At 37.1% G+C, this 22,056-nt stretch overlaps 1 protein-coding gene across 3 annotated transcripts in view; it reads left to right on the top strand.

Annotated features, from left to right (window-relative positions):
* Positions 1 to 22,056, top strand: part of BPTF (bromodomain PHD finger transcription factor) — a 58,578-nt gene that overhangs the window by 29,050 nt on the left and 7,472 nt on the right. For 2 of the 3 annotated variants that reach the window (XM_074922421.1, XM_074922423.1), the window contains exons 11-29: positions 7 to 142; positions 1,304 to 1,525; positions 1,823 to 4,235; positions 4,467 to 4,591; positions 4,833 to 4,961; positions 5,254 to 5,404; positions 6,198 to 6,321; positions 7,732 to 7,984; positions 8,419 to 8,580; positions 9,582 to 9,730; positions 10,098 to 10,221; positions 10,708 to 10,931; positions 12,176 to 12,398; positions 12,633 to 13,519; positions 14,253 to 14,335; positions 16,180 to 16,405; positions 16,840 to 17,192; positions 20,502 to 20,675; positions 21,569 to 21,761. In XM_074922421.1, the coding sequence (XP_074778522.1) occupies positions 7 to 142; positions 1,304 to 1,525; positions 1,823 to 4,235; positions 4,467 to 4,591; positions 4,833 to 4,961; positions 5,254 to 5,404; positions 6,198 to 6,321; positions 7,732 to 7,984; positions 8,419 to 8,580; positions 9,582 to 9,730; positions 10,098 to 10,221; positions 10,708 to 10,931; positions 12,176 to 12,398; positions 12,633 to 13,519; positions 14,253 to 14,335; positions 16,180 to 16,405; positions 16,840 to 17,192; positions 20,502 to 20,675; positions 21,569 to 21,761 (6,351 nt within the window). The remainder of the gene's footprint in view (positions 1 to 6; positions 143 to 1,303; positions 1,526 to 1,822; positions 4,236 to 4,466; positions 4,592 to 4,832; positions 4,962 to 5,253; positions 5,405 to 6,197; positions 6,322 to 7,731; positions 7,985 to 8,418; positions 8,581 to 9,581; positions 9,731 to 10,097; positions 10,222 to 10,707; positions 10,932 to 12,175; positions 12,399 to 12,632; positions 13,520 to 14,252; positions 14,336 to 16,179; positions 16,406 to 16,839; positions 17,193 to 20,501; positions 20,676 to 21,568; positions 21,762 to 22,056) is intronic. The other variant, XM_074922422.1, reaches the window with a different exon arrangement.

The following is a 22,056-nucleotide window of genomic DNA, read 5'->3' as shown; positions in this document are numbered from 1 at the left end:
TAACAGGTTTGGAAGCAAAAAGGAGAGGAATATAGAGTAACAGGATATGGTGGCTGGAGCTGGATTAGTAAAACACATGTCCACAGGTTTATGCCCAAACTGCCTGGAAATACTAACGCAAATTACAGAAAGTTGCTACCAAGTAAGTGTCTGCCTTGCTTACATTTTTTTTTTTTTAATTATTCACATACTGCTTTTGATGTCTTATTCAGTTAATGATTTGCATGTGATATTTCTTCTGTAGACTTTGTCACAAATAGTGTTTCAGAGAAGCTTTTGTGGATATCTGCTAATCTTTGTCAATATAACCAGTTCAGTTGTCATAGACATTTTTAGCTACATTAAATTGTTTTGGTTATGAAGCTGTGTGTAATATTTGTACAGCTTTGTGTAGCCTTAAGCAAAAAATAACATCTAAAATATTGGTGTATATATATGCCTGCCCCCAGACCACAGAATACCATTAACCAATTTTATCTGGGGACAATTGCTTCATAAGGGGAAAGAAATTTATTTCTCTACAAAGTTCAGAACATACCTTCTCATTTATTTGTTCTAAGGATTTATACTAAAAAAGAAAAATACGCACAGTTGACTTTGAATGCATCCTGAACTGTATGTGTCGTATTTATAATAAATTTAATCTTGCGTTTCCTTTTAAAATTTAGAAAATGGCAGCCCACCCTATATTACATCTCAAAATTATCTCTATCCTCACATGTTGATGTACTGCTTTTCCTGTTACTTGTAACTGGATCAAACACAAAATGGGTGCTGCTGCCTTTAGTGTTGTCTATAGGATTCTTAAATTAGATTTATTTTGCTTTCTGTATTGCAATTAATAGACACTACAGTGTTAAGCACAAAGTTATTTGATTACTAATGTCCATTCTGGATTAACTGTAGAAATCAAAATTATTAAAAACTATTTTTGAATTTTCAGGATCTGAATTAGTATGCTCTTAATAGGCTGGGTTTTCAGAAAGTGGTATTTAGTTTCCTGAAAAATGTGTGTGTTTGGGGTTTTTTTTTAAGAACAGCTGAACACGGAATCCTTTAAAAAAAAAAATCAAATAAAACATTTTTTTCTCTGGTGGGGTTTTAGATTATTTATTTTTTACTTATTACTTTAATTCAGTATTGCACTAAGATTAGTCTATGACATTACCATAGTATGGTTAATTCTACTTCTGAATTTCAGTAATGATGTGTGAATGATTTGAGAGGTAAACTAACATACATTAAAATATAGCAGAGTATAAAAATTATCCTGAATAATTCAAACCATTTAATTTGTTAATAGCTAAGAGCGAAGATGAAAAATGCAACTTGGATAAACGAAAAGGTTCAATTAAGGTAAAAATAGAGAAAGACAGAACAAAGGATTCTCATGATCTGCAAGCAAAAGACAAAGCAGATGCTTCAGAAACCTTGGGGAAAGTACAAGTGAAAGAAGAAAAGTCACGTGAAGAAAAAGTAGAAGTTGATACCACTTCTGAAAACTTAGATCGTGCAAAAGACAAAGGTGATATACTTAAGTTACTGTAAAACTAGCTGTTCATTACAACACTGCATATATAATTTTTAGGACGTCAGAAATAACTTGAAAAACTCTGTAACAGGTTTTGTCAAGACATTTAAAATGTCTCCATTAAATGACTTATTATTCCTGGTAGTAGTGTCTGAAGTTTTTATTCCCTTTTCCTTGAAATCTATTAATATGCTAAAAGGTCCATTTATTTTTTAGTACTTAATGTGAAAATATAGTCTGGCATTCGTTGTTAGGGCAGCTTTTACTGATTCAGTTATTTCTTCTTCACAGTGGAAAAGGAAATTGATGGTGAAAATGATAAAGTCATCAAGGAAGAACCTATGGATGTAGATGATGTGAAAACTGAGTCCCCCGTAAAAGATGAGGATAGTCATTGTAAGCTGGATATAATCAATGTTAGTGAGGGGTTTCATTTAAGGACTTGCTACAAAAGGAAAGTAAAATCATCAAAATTAGATGGACTACTTGAGAGGCGAATAAAACAATTTACACTGGAAGAAAAACAACGTCTAGAAAGGATGAAACTGGAGGCTAGTGCTAAAACTGTAGGCATTCGATCAGTGAGCCCCCAGAAAAACATAGATGAGCTACAAATGAGAAAGGTAAAAGAAGGAAGCCAGTTTGACATGTCTTCCCAAGATCAAACCTATATTTCAGATAAGACCCAAACGGAAGATGCAGAACAAGACTGCTTACCAGTCACCAAAACTGGTGAGCTAGATGAACCCTCTTTGCCTTTGACAAACAGGCTATCAAAAAGAGAAAGCCGGCTACTGGATGAAGGCTCATCTCAATCCTCTGAAGGTGAAAGCTCCATTCAGAATGATAGTAAAGAAAACAACCCTGAACCTATGACTGCTGATAAGTGTCAAGGAAAAGAAGCTCTTGGAGAGTCTGAGAATTCCTCTGTAGATGGCTTGAAACAAACAAACACAGAAGGCAGAATCAAATGGGATGTTACGGACAGAAGCGAAAAGCCTTTGAAACAAAAACTACCTATTACCAGAGTATCTCAGCGTGAACGTGAAAACTTAGAGCCAGTGATAACTGAAAGAAGCTGTAGAAAAGATGGTCTGGCCGTTCTTGAAAAAACTGATTCAGAAGGAAATTCTGAACAGCAAAGCAAAGACCCAGAAAACAATTGTATGATAAAAAGCCATATTGAACCAACATCCTCTCAAGAAAGTGAGATGGAGGAAGAAACTGCTCCAGGAAAGACTGAAAGTAAATCTGAAAACAAGGTTATATTTCACAAAAAATCAGTTAGTAAAGATCTAGAACCATTTAAAACAGAGCTAATTACTGAAAGAAATCTTGAAAGTCAAACTCTGGAACACATGGATGGGGCAGAAGTTGATGAGGATTTACTGAGCTCTAAAGTAACTGAGGCTAATGGTCAAAAGAAAGGTCAGGAACTGAAAGTGGAGACAAGTACCATAAACAAGTATCTTGATCAGACAAATCGAAATAGTGTTACTGACAAAAAGAACAATAAAGATGAAGAAACTGAGACCGACTTAGGAAAAGAAAAATCAGCATTTCAGATGAATGGAAAAGACAATGACGTTAAAGTATTATCAAATGATGACTGCTTAGTTAAAGATACCTGCGAAACTAAGTCAGGGGGTGATATTGAACCAAAAGTTAATAATATTAATAAATCCATTCCAGAACATGAAATAAAACCATTGAGTTTTAAGGAATCTCCAGTAAAACCATTCATGAATGGTGACATCATGACAGAGGACACAAAGGACAAAAATAATGTGGATCCTAACTCACGTCTGCAGAGTTCACCTGAGTTTGAGTCTGGAAAGGGTCTTCAGCCCCCAGATGAAGTTCCCAACTATGTGCAGAAAAGTGAAGAAAAACAGCTTTATCCTGAGAGATCGGCCTTTGTTGGCACTGCCTCCATGCCCGCACATACTGTCTATAAAGAAAATAACCTGAATAATGAAACAGAATCTATGGAAACTGAAGCAGTTGAGGATAAGAACAGTGCACCATCCCCTGTAACCTCATGTGAGGAGTCTAGCTTGAGTAGTGACTTTGCTGATCAGAACGGTGTACAGACATATAAAATGGAAAATATTAATGGAGAAAGTAAAATAAAGACTGTTATTACAGAAGTGACTACCACAACATCAACTGTGTCTACAGAATCCAAAACTGTGTTTAAAGTTGCAGAGACTGTAGCTTCTAACGATGAGAAGACAACAGTAGTGTCATCTACAGAAAATTGTGCCATATCCACTGTAACTACCACCACTACTGTAACAAAGCTTACCACTCCGGCTACAGACAGTAACGTTGATGTCATTTCTGTCCAAGAGCACAGTAAAACAGTGGTTACAACAACAGTAACAGATTCACTGACCACCTCAGAAGGCACATTGGTGACTTCCATGACTGTCAGCAAAGAGTATTCTACAAAAGACAAAGTGAAGTTAATGAAATTTGCGAGACCCAAAAAAACTCGTTCTGGAACTGCCTTACCATCTTATAGAAAATTTGTTACCAAAAGCAGTAAAAAAAGCATATTCGTTTTACCCAATGATGACTTAAAAAAGCTGGCCAGAAAAGGAGGGATCCGAGAAGTTCCCTATTTCAATTACAATGCAAAGCCTGCCTTGGATATCTGGCCATATCCATCCCCAAGGCCAACTTTTGGGATCACTTGGAGGTACATACTTTACATTTTTGAAGAAAAGTTAAGGGTGTGATGAAATTAATTGAATTTTAAAATACAAGTGATATACATGTTTGTGCCCAAACATCAAATTTTGGTATTTATTAGTCAGTAATTTTCTATATTGTTCAGTAAAGGTAGAATGGAAAACCTTTGTCCCGTTAGTTTGGTTAGGTATTTTAAATACATTTTTACTTTAAAATATAATGAATACTCTGTTGTTAGGTACCGACTTCAAACAGTAAAATCATTGGCTGGAGTGAGCCTTATGCTGCGATTATTGTGGGCATGTCTCAAATGGGATGATATGGCAGCAAAAGCTCCACCTGGGGGAGGAACTACACGTACAGGTATTATTACTTTAAATTTCTGGGTTTCTTAATGCAAAAGTTCTTGCTGTTAATTTTGAATACTACACTCATTCCAAGCATTTCTGTAAAGGCTTGGTGTTAGCTATGGCATTTCGGATTTTATTTTTAGTCAAGAGTTTGTACTAGTTGCTGTTTCTTTATCTTGAGTGTATTGGATTGACTGGAGATTTAGCTTTTGTTTGTTTTCTGTTATTAACGTATTTGGACTAATTTGTTGTAGAAACATCTGAAACTGAAATTACAACAACAGAAATCATCAAGCGAAGAGATGTTGGTCCATATGGAATCCGGTCAGAGTACTGTATAAGAAAAATTATTTGTCCCATTGGTGTACCAGAGGCTCCGAAAGGTATGTTTGTTTATACTTTTTTTTTTTCCCCTTCCCATAAGCTCCTACAGAAATTAAGGTAACGGGATCTTTGTTAATTCAGACTATCAAGGGAGCAAATATAGCTTGACACGAACGATTCATTTGCCTGTTGGAAACAAATGACACATTTAACAAACTGACATGATTTATCTGAAGCTGAAAGGCCTTTCTGTTTATAAAATGAGACTGAAAGAGACACTAAATCTTGGCTTACACTTGGATTTTGTTTTATGGTTGAGCTTAACATGTGTGTTTTGACTGTTCTCTAAAGAAACTCCAACACCCCAGAGGAAGGGACTGCGATCAAGTGCACTAAGGCCAAAAAGGCCAGAAACACCCAAGCAAACGGGCCCTGTTATAATTGAAAGTTGGGTAGCAGAGGAGGAATTGGAACTATGGGAGATCAGGGCATTTGCTGAAAGGTAAATGAACTCAAATGAGCTTTTAAAGAAAACCACTTTAATTTGTGTGTGTGAAATGAAAATTTCCACTAGAGAATGCAAACTTGGTAGCTACCATCAGTAAAAGTGGATGCATGTTGCATTTTTGCTGTGCCTTTTGATAATAGTCAGGCTTAAAGTTGTAAAGCTAAACTATTTGCTGGTACCAAAACTAATTTACACAGACCTTACAGATCTGTTAGAACTAATATTAGATTAATTTTTCCATGCTTATGAACTAATCACTGTTGTATGCTAAAAGGCCTATTACTGTAATGCATGGAAAGGCTTTAGACTGCTTTTGGCATGACTTTAAACAGTATGTGTTTAAATACTTCTATCATACAAAGAAAATTATTATGTACAAGTAAAGTAAAGGTAAATTCAGCCTGGGAGTATTCAAGTTATAAAATAAATATTTCCAGTATTGCATGCTTAGAGTTGGAACAATATTTTTGAGTCTCTTGGAAATAATTGTTTTAAGTTATTGGCATTACATAGATTTGCAGTCTCAGGTGTAATTATACATTCCGGTTTCGATTAATAGTTTCCTGTAAGGTGTTGCAGTAGTTTAACATCAGAATATTTCAGGGATGTTGCATGCAAATTCAATAGTTAATTTCAAAATACTTTTAAAGCTATGGCCAGTTTTTCAGTGATCTTCAGTCTTGACATTTGTTCTTAGAAGAGCAGTTAAACTGGATAAAATGAAATCCAGTTTGATGGTTGGATTTTATGTGATGGTATAACTTATTTTCGGTTGTGTCTTTGGCAGGGTGGAGAAGGAAAAGGCACAGGCAGTTGAACAACAGGCTAAGGTTAGTGAACAGAAGAAGGCAGAGGAATTCAAGGCCCAATTGGAGGCTCAACTAAAACACCAACGATTGGCTGCCCAGCAGGTGGGGGAGCTATTGGTAGTCCCACCTGTCAGCAACCATGCACTGATAGTCCACATGCATTAGAATACGGGAAACAAAGTTTATCCCTATCTTACACCATTTTTAAAATAGTTTCCACTTCCTGTGCAAAGTAAGCCATCAAACAATGCTGTGTACATTTGATATTTTGAAATGAGGTTAAAGCAAAGATTTGTTTTGGATTGCCTTTGGTTTTTTCCATCTAATTTAAAACACTAAAAAGATTTAGTTTGTTTCTGTTTTAAAAGAAGGTTGAGAAGCGCCAATCTTCAGGTAAGGTCAACAGTGTTCTAAAATGGTATAATAGAAAGCTGCCTTGGTGTATAGCTGACTTCAGAATACAACTGTGTTTGCTCTTCATGCTTCAATCAAATTAGATCTTTTGATTTTTTTTCTATCTTAAATTGGCTGAATTAAGCCCATTGATATTTTTATATAGATATGTATGTATAGATGGAAGTGTGTATGTATGTATAAATGTATGCAATTAAAATTAGGAAACCCAAAGCCATGTTGGTATTTCACATACATTATTAAGGACTGTGCTTTTATCCTACTTATTCCTTTTTCATTTCATCTTCCCCAAAGAAAATACATTATTAGTGAATAAGTATTTCTGATTTGTGGGCATTACTGCAATATGATGCTAACCAAACACTGAAATTTAAATTAATAAATACAGAGATAATTCCAATAACATAGAGGAGAATGTTAGATTGGTTGGAATTTTAAAATCCCTTTACGAAGTGGGTCCCTAAATTTAATGTACCTTCTTGACATTTACAGCACAGAAGGTTGCTGGGTAAGGTAAGGGATTTTGAACCTAATTTTTATAAGGAGGCTGCAAACAGGATTTATAGTTAAAAGAATAATTTTTAAAATTTCATTCTCAATGGTGAAGTAGAATGATAAAGCCTCCTTTAATTTTTCTGTAACTGACAGGATCTCAGTGCAAGCAGCTCTAAACATAGGAATGCTAGTAATAAATTCTGTGTTAATGACAACGTATTACTTATTGACATAGATGCAAGCTGTCTGCACATGGTCAGAGCCAAATATAGATGGATACTTGTCAGAGTTTTTAATGCTTTGGATTAATCTGAGGCTAATTGATAAGTTTTCTTTAAAGTAAAATGTGCAGTGAAATTAAGATAAACCGAGGATTTGAAAGATGCTATAAAGGAAAATTTCTGGCTATGTACTGTAAGCAGAGTTGTAGTTCTGCAGGTCGAGTCTCGTGCTATAGTGTGTGTAAGCAGCTTATTCTTCAGTCCTTTACAACTTGAACTGAGGTCCTACCTATTTTTCTGTACTGGGAAGAGACAGCATTTCTTTTACAAAATCTGAGAATGCTAATTATCCCTTCATTCCATTTTTCTCTAAATTCTGTAGAAACGGCTGGAGCAGCAGAAGCAGATCCCTGCAGCAGGTGTGGCCCCTGCAGTCACGACAGCCAGCAGCACTGCAACTACTGTCTCAACACCACAGAAAGTTGTGGTAGGCCCTTTAGCAGGCCCAGTGCCCACTGGAACCAAAGTAGTGCTTACTACAAAAGTGGGTTCTCCAGCTACAGTAACATTCCAACAGAACAAGAATTTCCATCAGACTTTTGCTACTTGGGTTAAACAAGGCCAGTCTTCAACAGGTAAGTAGCCATTTGTCATGGTAAGAACGTGTGCTGGCGTTCATCCTATGTATGGCACCTACGTCTTTTCAAGAATATATAGCATTATTACATTTCTTGTTATCTTTGCTCTTAACTCTCTTGCTAAGTCAGCAGGACATTTCTGAGATAATACCTGTCTAATTTTTCTTTGTTCAAACTTGCTAGGTAGTCTTATTTCTGACCTGTCTCATTTATTACTGACAGTTGTTGTATTAGTAATCATTGATAATGAAAGAAAGCATTCTGTGCTGTAACATACTGTTTCCAAAAAAGAATCTTTACCAAAGAAACTATGACGCATTCAAAAATTATTGTAAAAATAATCCTGTAGTTTTCTGTTTCATACTTGAAAATAGTCATTTCATTGACTAATTATTCTGCTCTAAAACTGACTGTTCTGTGTGCCTCAATAGCCACTAGCACAGCTGCCACTTCAGCCACAACCATTGCCAGCACAGGGCAGACCTTCCAGATCTCAGGCAGTCCAGTAACGATGGCAGGGAAAGTGATAACTAAGCTGCCACTCCCTGCAAACAGCAAGATTGTTGCCGTCAATGTGCCATCAACTCAAGGAGGTAGGGGAAAGGGAACTGAATTCAAAATGTATTCCAGCTTGCTGATTAATTCTCCATTGACACTATTTTCCCAGTGAAGTAAACTGTGACTTGAAGGGGGAGAAAATATTTCTATATACATATATACAAGTTTCTAGAGCTTGTTCCCCCTGTATTGCATATTTGTGTCTGTAGGGGAAAAATGCAAGTTTTTTGCCTGTAAATTATTCTGCATTTCGTAGTGCAAAATTGGAAGCTTTATTTTTAACAATGTGGAATGAAGCATGCTTTTTTTTTTTTGTTATCTAAATTATACATCAACAGAACAACTTTCTTCACAAAAAAAAAAAAAAAAAAAAAAAAACCACGCTGCTGCTCTTAAGTTATTAATGCCTACATCTGCTCTTCACTGATGAGCAAGAGTTCGGCTCCAAACTAAGATTAGCATTTTTTCTTCTTGCCTCAAGAAGACGCCTTAATATTTTGAGATTTGTGAATGTATATTGAACAGAAAGCTCAATTCTCTGTCTCCATTATACTTAGCATCTGAGGAAATCATGAAGGCTACTAGTTTTGTATTGAAATTTCTTAGGACAGGAAAAGCATTACCCATTTTCTTCAGCACCACAAGCTTGTAGGTGAAAGATGTTTAAACTGGTCTCCTACATTCTAAATTAATCAGATTATAACTTTTAATGGTTGTATAATACTAATTTGTGGCACCGTGTCAATGCAAGGACTTATTTGCAGTTACCATCAAACTGATCTTTGTGAAGATTCACTCTTTTTCCTTAATCTTTTCTAAAATACCTATTTCTTAACTTAAAATGTAGTTGGACTATTGACAAAGTGTAATGCTGCTTCTTTTTACAATATGACAAAGGTTCTCCCAAGAAATGTTGAAAGACTCAAAGGTGTTCTAGAGCCCTGGAGATTGATTTCTAAATGCCACCCTGGCATTGCATTTACTTCTTTTGTTGGCAATTATGTCATTAATGCATTCTCAATTTTTCTTTAATTAGGTGTTGTTCAAGTTCAGCAAAAGGTATTGGGTATCATTCCGTCAACTACCGGTGCAAGTCAAACATTTACTTCATTCCAGCCAAGGACAGCAACTGTAACCATTAGGCCAAATACCACAGGAACGTTAGGAACAACAAGCACTTCACAAGTAAGATGTTTTTCTGATTATTTAATGCAAAAAATGTGGGCGCATGTATTTTAAGTTATTGGCAGATATTAAAAGGTCTGTCTAGTCACTTTTTGATGTTTTTGGATCATCTCAACAATAGTGTTTATGGATCCTTTATTCCAGGGGGAGGTATAACAGATCTTTCCAATTGGAAAAATTAATATTTTAGAGCTTGGGAAGCCTTAGCAGTGTGGGCATAGATGAAAAAATATTGGATCTGCTTGCATCTTGTAATTTCTTACTATATTTAAAAAAAAAAAAAAAAAATCAAACAAGAAACATGAGGGTATATCCCAGCAGCCTTTTGTCCCAAGTTCACATATGCTTTCCATTTTGGTGTATGTAGGTAGTGCAAGGGACACCACTCCGCCCGGGTATGACAGTAATACGGACACCACTTCAGCAGTCAACACTTGGAAAGACCATCATTCGAACACCTGTAGTGGTGCAACAAGGTATTCTTCCAGCCAGTAGGTTCATTTTAATACTTAAACTTCCAGTGTGAAATCCATGGTTTGTTCCTCCATAAATACTTTCTGTATCATATGTCCCAATGCAAAAATACCTCATTTTGATGCTTGACTTCTAACAAGTGTCTTTTCTGGCTTTTGAATGTGTCGGTTGCAGGCTTTGTTTTTTAAGTCCATTCATTTGAAAACAAAGTTTAGAATAATTGTGCATTGTGAAAGCGTTTTTAAATTTTTTTTATTTTTTTAAAGGCAAGCTAAGTGTTTGAAGTACTCTGTAAGTATTTGAACTGAATTAAAATAGAAAACATTTTGCTGACATTTTTCAGTCAACCACACAAATGGTTAGTAAAGTTTATGTGCAAACTACAGTGTTTGCTTCACTTGCCTGATGATACACTATTCCAAGTTGTTGTGACTCAGAGGCTTGCTGTGTTAATGGTTAAAATGTTGGAAACATGTTTCTTATCCCAAATTACTCTCTTACAGGTCAGACACAGCAAGTGGTGACTCAAATAATCAGGGGTCAGCCTGTCTCAACAGCAGTTTCTAGTACCAGCACAGCTTCTTCCAGCACTGGACAGAAGACAGTCACGAGTCCTGGGACACCACCTCAGCAAATCCAGCCACAAACCACACCGCAGCCCCCTCGCCCTCAGCAGGGACAAGTGAAACTCACTATGGCCCAACTCACGCAGCTAACACAAGGACAGGTAAAATACTCCTCTGGGCATGGAAATGTGCTAATAACAGCTTACCAACCCTTTGGATTTCAGCAGTGTAGTGTATCTGCTCATAAATTTACATTTCTGCCTTCATTTAGGATGACTGATAGCATAATTACCAACTGGAAGAAGCTTAAGTAGTACATGTGAAATTTTAAACATCACTTCCTGTTGTATTCCCCAGTAATGTAACTAGCATCAGGAAAGTTCAGCAGTATGAAAATAATTCTTTGCATTAATAGCAGTAAGGGACATAATTATTTTATATGGCCTATTCTATAGACCTTCAGAGCGTAATGTTTGTTCCTTGTCTTTTGAGATTGTGTGAAGATTTAGTTTTCATTCGTGTTATCCAGAGCCTCAGAGGAAAAATTGCAGTATCTGGAACTGGAGGAGGAAAAAGTTATTACAGTTTCTGCTCAGATCTTGAAGGTCTGTGGGCAAAAAATAAGTTTAGAGTCAAGCCTAGGGTAAAAATAGACCTCTGTGAGTTACCACAATACCTATTCTTCAAATTGTAAGTAATAGATATAAATTATGTGATGTACGGGCTGCTTGTTGCCAGGTAATTTTTTTTTATATGTGGAACAAGACTCAGAGAATTCATTTCCACAGCAAAAGACTCAGAAGGATTTTTGTAGGGACCTTATTCCATTCTATGGATTCACAAAATGTGGAGCTGTGCATCTGAGTGTTGGGACAATACCCTACCTTCTCCATCACTGAGTTGAGAGTGATGTCGTGAGCTAAGTGTCAGCTTAAACAGCAGAAATTCCCAATACATTACGAACTGAACTGTCAGTCTTGAAAGCTCACAGCTGGGTAGGATCTGATACGTGATTAGGAAATGTTGTCAATGAAGAGAACTTTTACACAAACTGTTGGGATTCTTGAGAAAGTAATTAATAGTATGTCTAAAATTATCCATGCTCTGTATTGCTTGTAAATTCTAGGAACAAAGTTATTCTATTTTAGCTGTTCTCTGGCTAGGGTTCTTGTCAATATTTGGATGAAAATATGTGTAACTAACTCCAACCCAGTAATCTGTTGACGATAGAATTGTTGAAAGAGTGTTTCAGTATTTCATAATCTCAAGATGCTAGTTTTGGATTTCAGGAGTATGGCATGTGGTAAAAGTATTGAATTCTGAAATCCAAACCCTAATTCTTCTGATTTTCAGTGAAGTCTGTCTAAAAATTATATCACTAATACATGAATTTTTTTTTTTTTAGGGTGGCAGTCAAGGATTAACTGTGGTAATTCAGGGACAAGGTCAAACTACTGGTCAGTTACAATTAATCCCTCAGGGTGTGACTGTGATACCTGGTCCAGGACAACAGCTTATGCAAGCAGCTATGCCAAATGGTACAATTCAGAGATTTCTTTTCACCCCACTACCAGCAGCTGCTACTACGGCTAGCACAACTACGACAACAGTTTCTACTTCAACCTCGGGTAAGAATTGTTCTGTTCAGCAGAAAAAAAGTTTCCATTTCCATTGCATGGGAGTTTCTGTGCAGTTGGAAGATGTTCTGTTACTGCAGTAAATCTGTTGGAAGTGTGTTATAAGCTTAGAAATCTCTTGAATTTCTGCATCGAGCTTTACAGTAGTTCTAAAAGGTTCAAATTAGTACGATTTACAGATGTGTCATTTGAAATGATTGGAATACTTGGTTTTATCCTTCACAGCTACAGGGGAACAGAAGCAAGGTCTACAGGCACAGCCAACGTCAGCGCTGCCGCCGACTCAGCCACAGCCTCAGAGTCAGCCGCAAGCCCAGCCTCAGGGGCAGAATCAGAGCACTCAGCCGGTACCGCTGGCCCAGTCACAGGCACCTCAGCCAGCACTTCAGCCTGAAACTCAGACCCAGCCCGAATCTCAGACCCCGGCATCTGTTGACTCTCCAGTCACTCCTGAAGCACAATCGTCTAAATCTCCAGTTCAGTCGCCAGCACAGACCCAGGCTCAAGGGCAATCTCCAGTGCAAGTCCAGAGTCAGCCGCAGACTGCAATCCTTCCACAAGGCCAGTCCCAAGTCCAGCCTCAGCAACCAGCTCAGGTGCAGACTACAACCCAACAACAGATTCAGATGCAGCCCCATGCTCCCATACAAATTCAAGCTCAGCTGCAGCAATCACAACCTCAGGTTCAGACTTCAGTCTCAACCCTTCCAACTACTCAAAGTTTAAATCAGGTTCCTGTGCAATCCCCAACTCGTCCTCAGCTGCAACTTCAGCAGCCTCCAACAAAAGTTATTACAGTGCCTCAGCTTCAGCAACAAGTCCAAGTTCTCTCTCAGCTTCAGTCACATGTTGTTGCTCAGATACAAGCCCAACAAGGCAGTGTGCCCCAGCAGATCAAGCTTCAGTTACCTATTCAGATCCAACAAACTAGCCCAGTACAGGCTCACCAGATTCAGAATGTGGTAACAGTTCAAGCAGCTAGTGTTCAGGAGCAGCTGCAGAGAGTTCAGCAGCTCAGGGAGCAGCAACAGAAGAAAAAGCAGCAACAGATAGAAATTAAACGTGAGCACGCCCTTCAGGCTTCTAATCAAAGTGACATTATCCAGAAACAGGTAAAGTTAACAGAAGGAAATTAAAACTTAATGAATGAAACCAATCTCATTTTTAATGCCTGTTCTTGTTAACAATGTTAATACATTTGATAGGCAGTTAATTTGATTCTTTCAAAGTTAGTGCACGATTGCTTTTGGCAATTTAATTAAATATTCTAAGTTAATTCAGCACATCAAGTCAATTGTACCATGTTTGCAGTCTTCTGACACCTTGATACAACTTACCACTAGCTGCTGGGACAATATATCTTTATTCTCAGTTCAGGAAAGATAGGTTATAGATAGAGGAGAGCTGATGTTCAGAACACATGTACAGTACTTTCATTGCCTGCTACAAGAAACTGAGGTTTCAAAGAGGTATCTGAAATGTAATGCTGTTGGATGGCTGCGGGGCTTAAAAAAATACATATATATATGAGACTCTTAACCATTTTTTAAAATAAAACAACCAGTCACTGAAGAAATATTGTCAATTTACATTTAGTCCCTAGGTTTAAACTTGACATAAGCAAAATATCCTACTCTGTTTGGGTGGAGGTGATGCTAGTTTTCAATTTCATTTTCAAATTATTGCTTTAAACAAGCACCGTCCCCTTGATAAAATCAATTTTAATTTGTCACTGAAAATAACATTTTTTCTTTAACTTAGGAAATGTCCTGGTTCTCCCAGTAATATTATGAAATACTGGCTAAAGTTTTCATATTTTATTTTGGATTCTGTATCATCCTACAGGTGGTTATGAAACAGAATGCTGTCATAGAACACCTGAAACAGAAGAAGACACTGACTCCAGCTGAGAGGGAAGAAAATCAGAGGTGAATGTGCATCATGGTGCATCTTTAGATATGAAAGTTTTACATTTATAAGATCTTTTAATGGTGGTATGATAAAACACTGGTTTGTAAAAACCTGCTTAGAGAAATTTTGCTATTTTAAAATTGCTTAAAGTAACTTCCATAGCAATGTTCTTAACTCTAATTGAATCCTGTACACGCTCAATTTTATTCTGATTGTATGTTTTTAAAGTGAAATGTTATATTGCATGTGTTTAGAGCTGGCCACAGTTTTTAAACTCAAGGTTAAAAAAGGTTTAAAAACCATCCTTAAAGGAGCACAGAATAGAGAACTAATGGTTCTGTTGCAAAAACCCTGGGTTTTGTTTGTCCATTATCATGGCAATTTCTTTCCATTCTTGTCCGCTGTACATTCAGCTCTCAGAAGGAATTGAAGAGTTGGAAGATAGTGCTGTTCGACAAAGTAGGAGATTTTATGCTTGAAGCTGCTAAACACAAATTTGGAGCATTTGTCATTTGTCTTGGTGTTATTTTGACTCCTTTTCACTTATGCAGTTGCTTCAATTGGATAATCACAAGTGCACATTGTCAGACAGAAAAATAATAGTGTTTTTTATAAAGCTTTGATCATCAAATCAGGGTACAAGCTTAGTTGATTACAACAGTATCATTAGGTGCTACTCGCTCAATGTTCACAACTGTATGAAGAATAAGTTGTATTGTCATATACTTTGCATTTAATGGTGTCAGACAGCCTGACTAGTATTTAGACTGACAGAAGTCCACTTAAAAAAAGAGTCCTAACTAGCTTGGTTCATGGTACAGCTGTCTTTCTGTCTCACTGATTTATTTTTTTTTTTCTTCTCCAAAATGTAGTTTGGGTATCTTACCTGGTAAAAAAACCCAAAACCAAGTAGATATAGTGCAGGTAAAAAGAAACAAAATTGTATGGCCCTACAAAACATAAGCTAGCATATCACATGTGTCATCAAAATACAGATGTGCATCAAAAGACAATATGTCTGAGCCTAAAACTGCAGAGTTGGCAGCAGCCACTTGTCCCAGCCATTGCTATTTTGTTGTTTGCTTTCAGCTCGTCTGTCAGTGAGAGTTCTTTTTCTTGGTCACTCTGTCAACAAGCGTTTAGTTTTCTAGTGGATTTGAGATAGAATGGGAAGGATAAAGTAAATTCAGAAGAATCGAAGTACATTAATTTCTAATTGAAATATAAAGTAAAATAAATGAAAACTGCAGAACAAATGAGCAGGAAAAGAGATTTATAGCTGAGTATACAACTGGCAGATGAAAAATCAACCTTGAGTTGTTGTTAGTGAAGAAATTTGGAACTGTTTTGTAGTGAATTCTGTACACTAAAAAATTTTTTTCAGTCCTTATGCCAAAACACAAAACCTTAGTAATTTTTGGTGGTCACTGGAGGGTGGAAATTATGTTTCAGAGGAAGTTATGGGCTTACAACTTGCTTTCATTCTACAACAGAATAAACAAAATCCAGCTCTTTCAAGTGTGTTTGTCAAAGCTGAACTGAGTGAAAATAGCTCTCATACTAAAGCCTAAGCGTTGTTAGGAGTTTTACAGGGGAAGAGGAAGAATGGTTAGTACTTGAATCAATTATACGAAACTGGGACTGGCCCTCTTGAGCCTAACTAGGGACTTGATCTCTCCGAGTGGTGTTGTAGTAAACAAGTCTGAGTGGGAACAATGTGTGTTACTAAATTTACCTTGTACATCTCAAGAAATGTAATAATTTAGCTTGCAGAGACTGGAGAATTAAATGATTCTGCATTCTCAACTGGGATTAAATGGGCAGCTCAGCGCAATGTACTTTTTCCTTATTTCTCCCCCAGAATGATTGTGTGTAACCAAGTGATGAAATATATTCTGGATAAGATAGACAAAGAAGAAAAACAGGCAGCTAAGAAACGAAAGCGAGAAGAGAGCGTAGAACAGAAGCGTAGTAAACAGAATGCTACTAAGCTCTCAGCTCTGCTTTTCAAGCACAAAGAACAGCTGAAAGCTGAAATATTGAAAAAAAGAGCACTTCTGGACAAAGATCTACAAATTGAAGTGCAGGTAAGGACAGTTATTCTCAAAGACTAATTTGATTTTAAGCTGGGGGGAACGCTTATGTGTTAAATCTTTATTTGTTTGCTTGGTGAGATTTTAAGGAAACGTAGAGGGTGAAGTTTTGGTTGTGGATTTGTGGATCTCTGTGAAGCTGCTCTATGTCCTCTTTATGCTGCTTGGTTTTAATCTGGACTGAAGTTACCTGGTTTCGTGAAACAGCTTCTGATAAATTACAGCCAGTGTGTCATAGTAGGTGAGGAGCATTGTCCCTCAGTGTTATGTGACTTGTAGGTTAAGCACATTAAAAAAATTGCATATTTAAATGGATTTAATTATTTTCTTTTGATTAAGCATGGGGACTTATGTCTAGATTTTAATCCTGTCCTGGAATAATCATATGAAGTGCCTCCCTCTCTATTTATTCATTTAATATACTTCAGGAGGAGCTAAAGAAAGACTTGACTAAAATTAAGAAAGAAAAAGAAAAAGCCCAGGCAGCTGCTGCTGCAGCCGCAGCCGCAGCTGCTGCAGCCGCAGCTGCAGCCGCTGCACCACCACCACCGCCACCACCACTGCCACCACCACCACCACAGCAGCATACAGCCAGCGTCACCTCCTCCTCCTCCACCACAGTCCCAATGCCAGTATCCTCCCAGAAAAGAAAGCGAGATGAAGAGAAAGATTCGTCAGCTTCCAAGTCCAAGAAAAAGAAAATGATTTCTACTACCTCAAAGGAAACAAAGAAGGACACAAAGCTTTACTGCATCTGTAAAACGCCTTACGATGAGTCTAAGTGAGTAGTGAACACCATAGCCTTTTACTGTGTGTTCTTAGCTTTAGGTTTAGTGTTTAGCTGTTAGTGCAAGGTAGTTCTAGAGTTGGAGATAGAGTATCGGGTGTTATTGCAGTGATCACTAAGGTGTAAAGGATAAAGTCTCTGTTTTCCACTAGCAGTTTCAAAACTATTAACATACTTGATTTTATACTATTGAAGTGATTTATATTTTTACTTGTTTGCATGTTTCCATTGTATGACCTTTCTGTCTCACATGCACATACTCTTTTTTTCTTTTTTCCCCTCCGCTCTGTTGTTCTTTCTTTTGCCGTTTTGCCTCTGCCTCAGAAGCAAGTGACAATTTGGTTTGAGCAATTTCTTGTGAACGAGTAGCTGATGTTCTTTAGAAATAGCTTTGGTACCGTCTTCCAAAAAAATGACTTCGTATTGTAAGTCAGTAGCCAGTAAAGAGGGTTCCAAGCTACTGGACTGCAGTTCACTTTGGACAATGTTTCAGGTAGAAATGGTTTCCATGTGTTAAAATTTTCATCCCAAGGTTGATAAAAAAATTAATATGTAAACATTTCACAAAGTGGAACCTGCAGTTCTGTGTCTTTTGAATCTGACTGTGAATGAGGAAAAATATTTACACTATGTACAAAGCTTGTGAAGAAATTTAGTAAGTGGTGGAGTGGAAGATTCAGTGGATTGCAGGGGGATAGGGTTATGCATTCCTGCTCAAGCTAGAAGTGACTAACATCAGTAATGGTTAGTATCTGATAGCTGTGTGGAGGTGTATGTAAAATAAATTTGACTTCAGACCAATTTCAAGTGAGTATGTATCAGCTCAACAAGTGACAATACCAAGAAGTATTAATTGCTGCCATTTGGTGGTGGTTTAAATGCTGATTAACAAAAAGAAACCATAGGGGTGGGGGAGTGCTTTCACTCCAGTAACGGTGGTTCTTTCCAAATTTAGGGCCAAGGCTCTCTTGAGGTTCCTTCTAGCCTTTTTTGGGTTTTAATATTTTTTTTTTTAAATGAAGTTGTTGGTCTTTGGGTTTTTTTCACCCTGGTTGTTCAGCAGCTCTGCCCATTGCAGCATTACATCAGTGTGGGAAATCGGACTGCTCTCAGTGCTGCTATTACTAATCGCAGACTTGTGATGCCCTGGTTGTTAATTCACTATTACTTCTAAGGCGTGTCACCAGTCTCACTTAAAGAACGTTATGTTAGGCTGTCATCCAGTAAATTTAGGATACCCTGTTCTCATTTTTTGTGATAATGAACAAATTCTGTGAGCGAAAGGATTCAATTGTCAGAATCTTTCTGACAATCTTGATTGTCAGAATCAACTCTTTCTGTTGATGCTAGTGGGCATTTGAGTAAGCCAATGAAAAATGTGGTTACAGAGTGAATTTTGGTAGCCTGGATTGAGAACTGTGCTTAAATGCACACACTAAAACTTCAAGAAAATGAAATGGTAATAACTTAGTAGTATCCCTAGCAATATGATTCAGTTCTGTTGCTCCGCTTTTTGTGAATTCTAAATGTTATGTTCTTAAAATGATGACTGTACTGTTAAACTACTTTATCCTTTCAGTATTTGGAAAGGGATTAGTCAAGTTTTAGAACATTTTTCTGGTAAACTTTTTTTTATTATTTTCATATATATAAAGGCATCAGATACTCCTCTTTGTGCTGATGTCTCTTTTCTACTTTAGAAAAGATGGATGTGCTGCTTGAAAAGCTAATTTGTGGTATATTATGAATACCCTATGCATTTTTTAGGATACAGTAAATCCTCCCAAGTCATTCTGTTGCATATTTTATTGCAAATCTCTTGCATTTAGTTCTCCTTTTGTGATACTCCAGGGTTATAGGGATTTGCTCATACTGGTTTTGAGGATGGTCAATAAGGGTATCTTTCTAAGATTCCTACTTAGATTACAACTTATTTGTTAAAGCATAATGTGATGCTTGTTCCACATTCTAGTGGCAAGGTTTTAGCATCTACACCTAGACTTAAACGTGCTTCCACGTCACCAGGAGCAGACACAGTCCCTCTTGGGAAGGGGACACTGGCTGAATCATTGTTGATAGTTGTCAGGAGCTATATCAATCCATTCTTTGTGGAAGGTTGGCTTGTGTGTTTTTTTTTTTTTTTTTTTTTTTTTTTAGGATTTGTCTGACTGAAAATTAAGAGAAAAGGAAGGATCTGAGTATCCGGGGTGGGTGCAGAGGCCCAAGAAATTAGAGATGTTTGTTTTGTGGAACATGTGCTAGCTGCTGTCCCGTTGCTCGTGTGTAGTGTCCAGTGGGTGGTGCTTGCAGACTGACGAACTCGGGTGGCAGTAATTCATGCAGCAGCACATGGCAGGTGGTCTCTGAAATCTGGGAAGATCAAGGTTCTGAGTCAGCTTGCTTTTGCTTAGGCAGAGAGAATGGATGTGTAACTTCGCCCATCTGGTTGATTGTCACTAGTCATAGGTATGTTTTGAGATATCCATACACAAAATGTCAAACATCCTTGCATAATATTTTACAGTTTTGTCACGTCATTCTGTGCAAGGTCCCATTCACATGATTCTGTATCTGGTTCCCTTCACTTCGTGTCATACCATACCTGGTTCCGTCACATAGCTGTGTCTGAGAGTAGACGTTATTCTCTGAAGAATAGTCCACGTTCCAATTTGTTGCAATTTTGAGTAGTTTAATATCTGTTTTTCAGTGCGCTCCTACACACCCCCTCAAAAAAAAAAAAAAAAAAAAATTTACAACCATGTCCTGACCCCATTTTCTTTCATATCATGTTATACCAATATGTATTCTACACATGGCTGGTATGCATGTTCTTCGTAGTATACTTGTAACTCCTAGTTGGTGTTTGCGCTTTGCTTTTGTTTTTTAAATTAACTGAGACCTACATTTTCAAATCTTAAGGAAATGTTTCAGTGGCTTCTGAGCTACGGTTTTGAAAATGTAAATCTTTTTCTTTGGCCTTGTCTTTTTGTGCCTTTTACAGTTTTTCACACACACATTGGAGACATACATTTTTAGCCCAGTTTTGTCAAGAGTCTGGTTACCTATTGATGTGCATTTTAATGAACTGTCAATTTAAAATTGACCCAAGTGACCTTACTGACAGTATAGCTGCAGCATGAGATGTTAGTTTGTAAGGATAGAATGTTAGGAAGCAGGGAAACGGAGACAGAAAATTGAAGAAAGTAGGCCAGCAAGAAAGCGCGTCAGAGAGAAATGCAGGGAAAAGTGCCATGCCATTTGAAATGACAATTACATTGTCATTTTCATTGTGAATACTTTTAGGTTCTATATTGGCTGTGATCTTTGTACTAACTGGTATCATGGAGAATGTGTTGGCATCACAGAAAAGGAGGCTAAGAAAATGGATGTGTACATCTGTAATGATTGTAAACGGGCACAAGAGGGCAGCAGTGAGGAATTGTACTGTATCTGCAGAACACCTTATGATGAGTCACAGTGAGTTCTGATAAGAACCTCTTATTTAATGTTTAGGTAGCAAACTGCTCTGACTGTGGTTACCTGTTCCTTGCAAAGAAAAAAGAAAAAAAAAAAAAAGTTATTCTGCATATGTTGTATTCATTTGTAATACAAATTGCTTTTCAATAATTGTCTTCCTCTCCGAAATGTTTCTATACAGTAAATGTTTAGGAAAAGTGGAGTTTTCAGGGTGGTCAAAATGTGTTGGGTTTTGTTTTTAAAAAAACACCGTGTGCTTTAAATTGGGATTGGTTTTTGTTTTGGTTGGTTGGTTATTTTTTTAACAAGGGATGGTTAGAAAGCTTAAAAGACAAATGTAGTATTTCGTGGAATTTTTTTTTGTGCTTTAGTCTGATCTGGATAGAAAGCATAATTCTAGTATGGGGGTATATGGTTGGTATCTTTTACTGTAAGGCTTTGTGTCACAGAATACCCCTTCTGTATTCAACTACAAGACTGAAGCTTCCATATGAAAAATGTTTGTACGGAGTGAAACAGGAGCCCTAGTTTTAGTCCACTTTGCGCAAAATGTATCTTGAATTGTTTCGGAATACTGGTTGGGTGAGACTTCTGGCATTACACTGTTCCTTTCCACTCTAAAGCAGAAGAATGATTTTTGAAATCTTGATTGCTTGATAGCACTAGTATAAAATTTAGGAACTAATTTTGAAACGGACTGTAATTTAGCCTGTTTGTAAATACAAAAGCAGTTTGAATAGTGTAATTAGAATTTGTCTGAAATACCACATTACACTGTTGTATTTAATTGTGCCAGGTGTCTGCTTATGTGCAGGGGATTGCAGGTTTATGTGTTTAAATGTAACCTTTAAATTAAATAGACTGAGTCACTAACACTGTTTTGGATCTTGCAGATTTTACATTGGCTGCGACCGATGTCAGAACTGGTATCACGGGCGCTGTGTTGGCATTTTACAAAGTGAGGCAGATCTCATTGATGAATATGTGTGTCCCCAGTGTCAGTCCACAGAGGATGCCATGACTGTACTCAGTCCACTCACTGATAAAGATTATGAAGGTTTAAGAAGAGTACTACGTTCTTTACAGGTGAGAATAAGGAGTGCAGCTAAGAGGAGTGCTTTTTTACTGTGTAGGACATACCTGGTGAGTCTTGGAGTAGGTTTTGATTTCTCTTCCAGTTGTTTGAGACTTTTTTTAAAAAGGAAATAGCCAAGCTCTTTTTTTTATTTTTTGTGAGAAATGCCACTTTGTCAGCTGCAGACTTGATTGGCATTATTGTGCTGAGAAATCTTTACAGTAATTAGTAATCACAGCTTCTGAGTGAAACTAAACAATCTCTTCAGTGCAAGGCCTCTAAAGGAAGCAGGTTTACTTAAAATAC

Source organism: Athene noctua, chromosome 18 (genome assembly GCF_965140245.1).
Source record: "Athene noctua chromosome 18, bAthNoc1.hap1.1, whole genome shotgun sequence".
Lineage (NCBI taxonomy): Eukaryota > Metazoa > Chordata > Aves > Strigiformes > Strigidae > Athene > Athene noctua.
The sequence above is the reverse complement of the archived record's forward strand: the minus strand, read 5'-3'. Positions and strand labels throughout refer to the sequence as shown.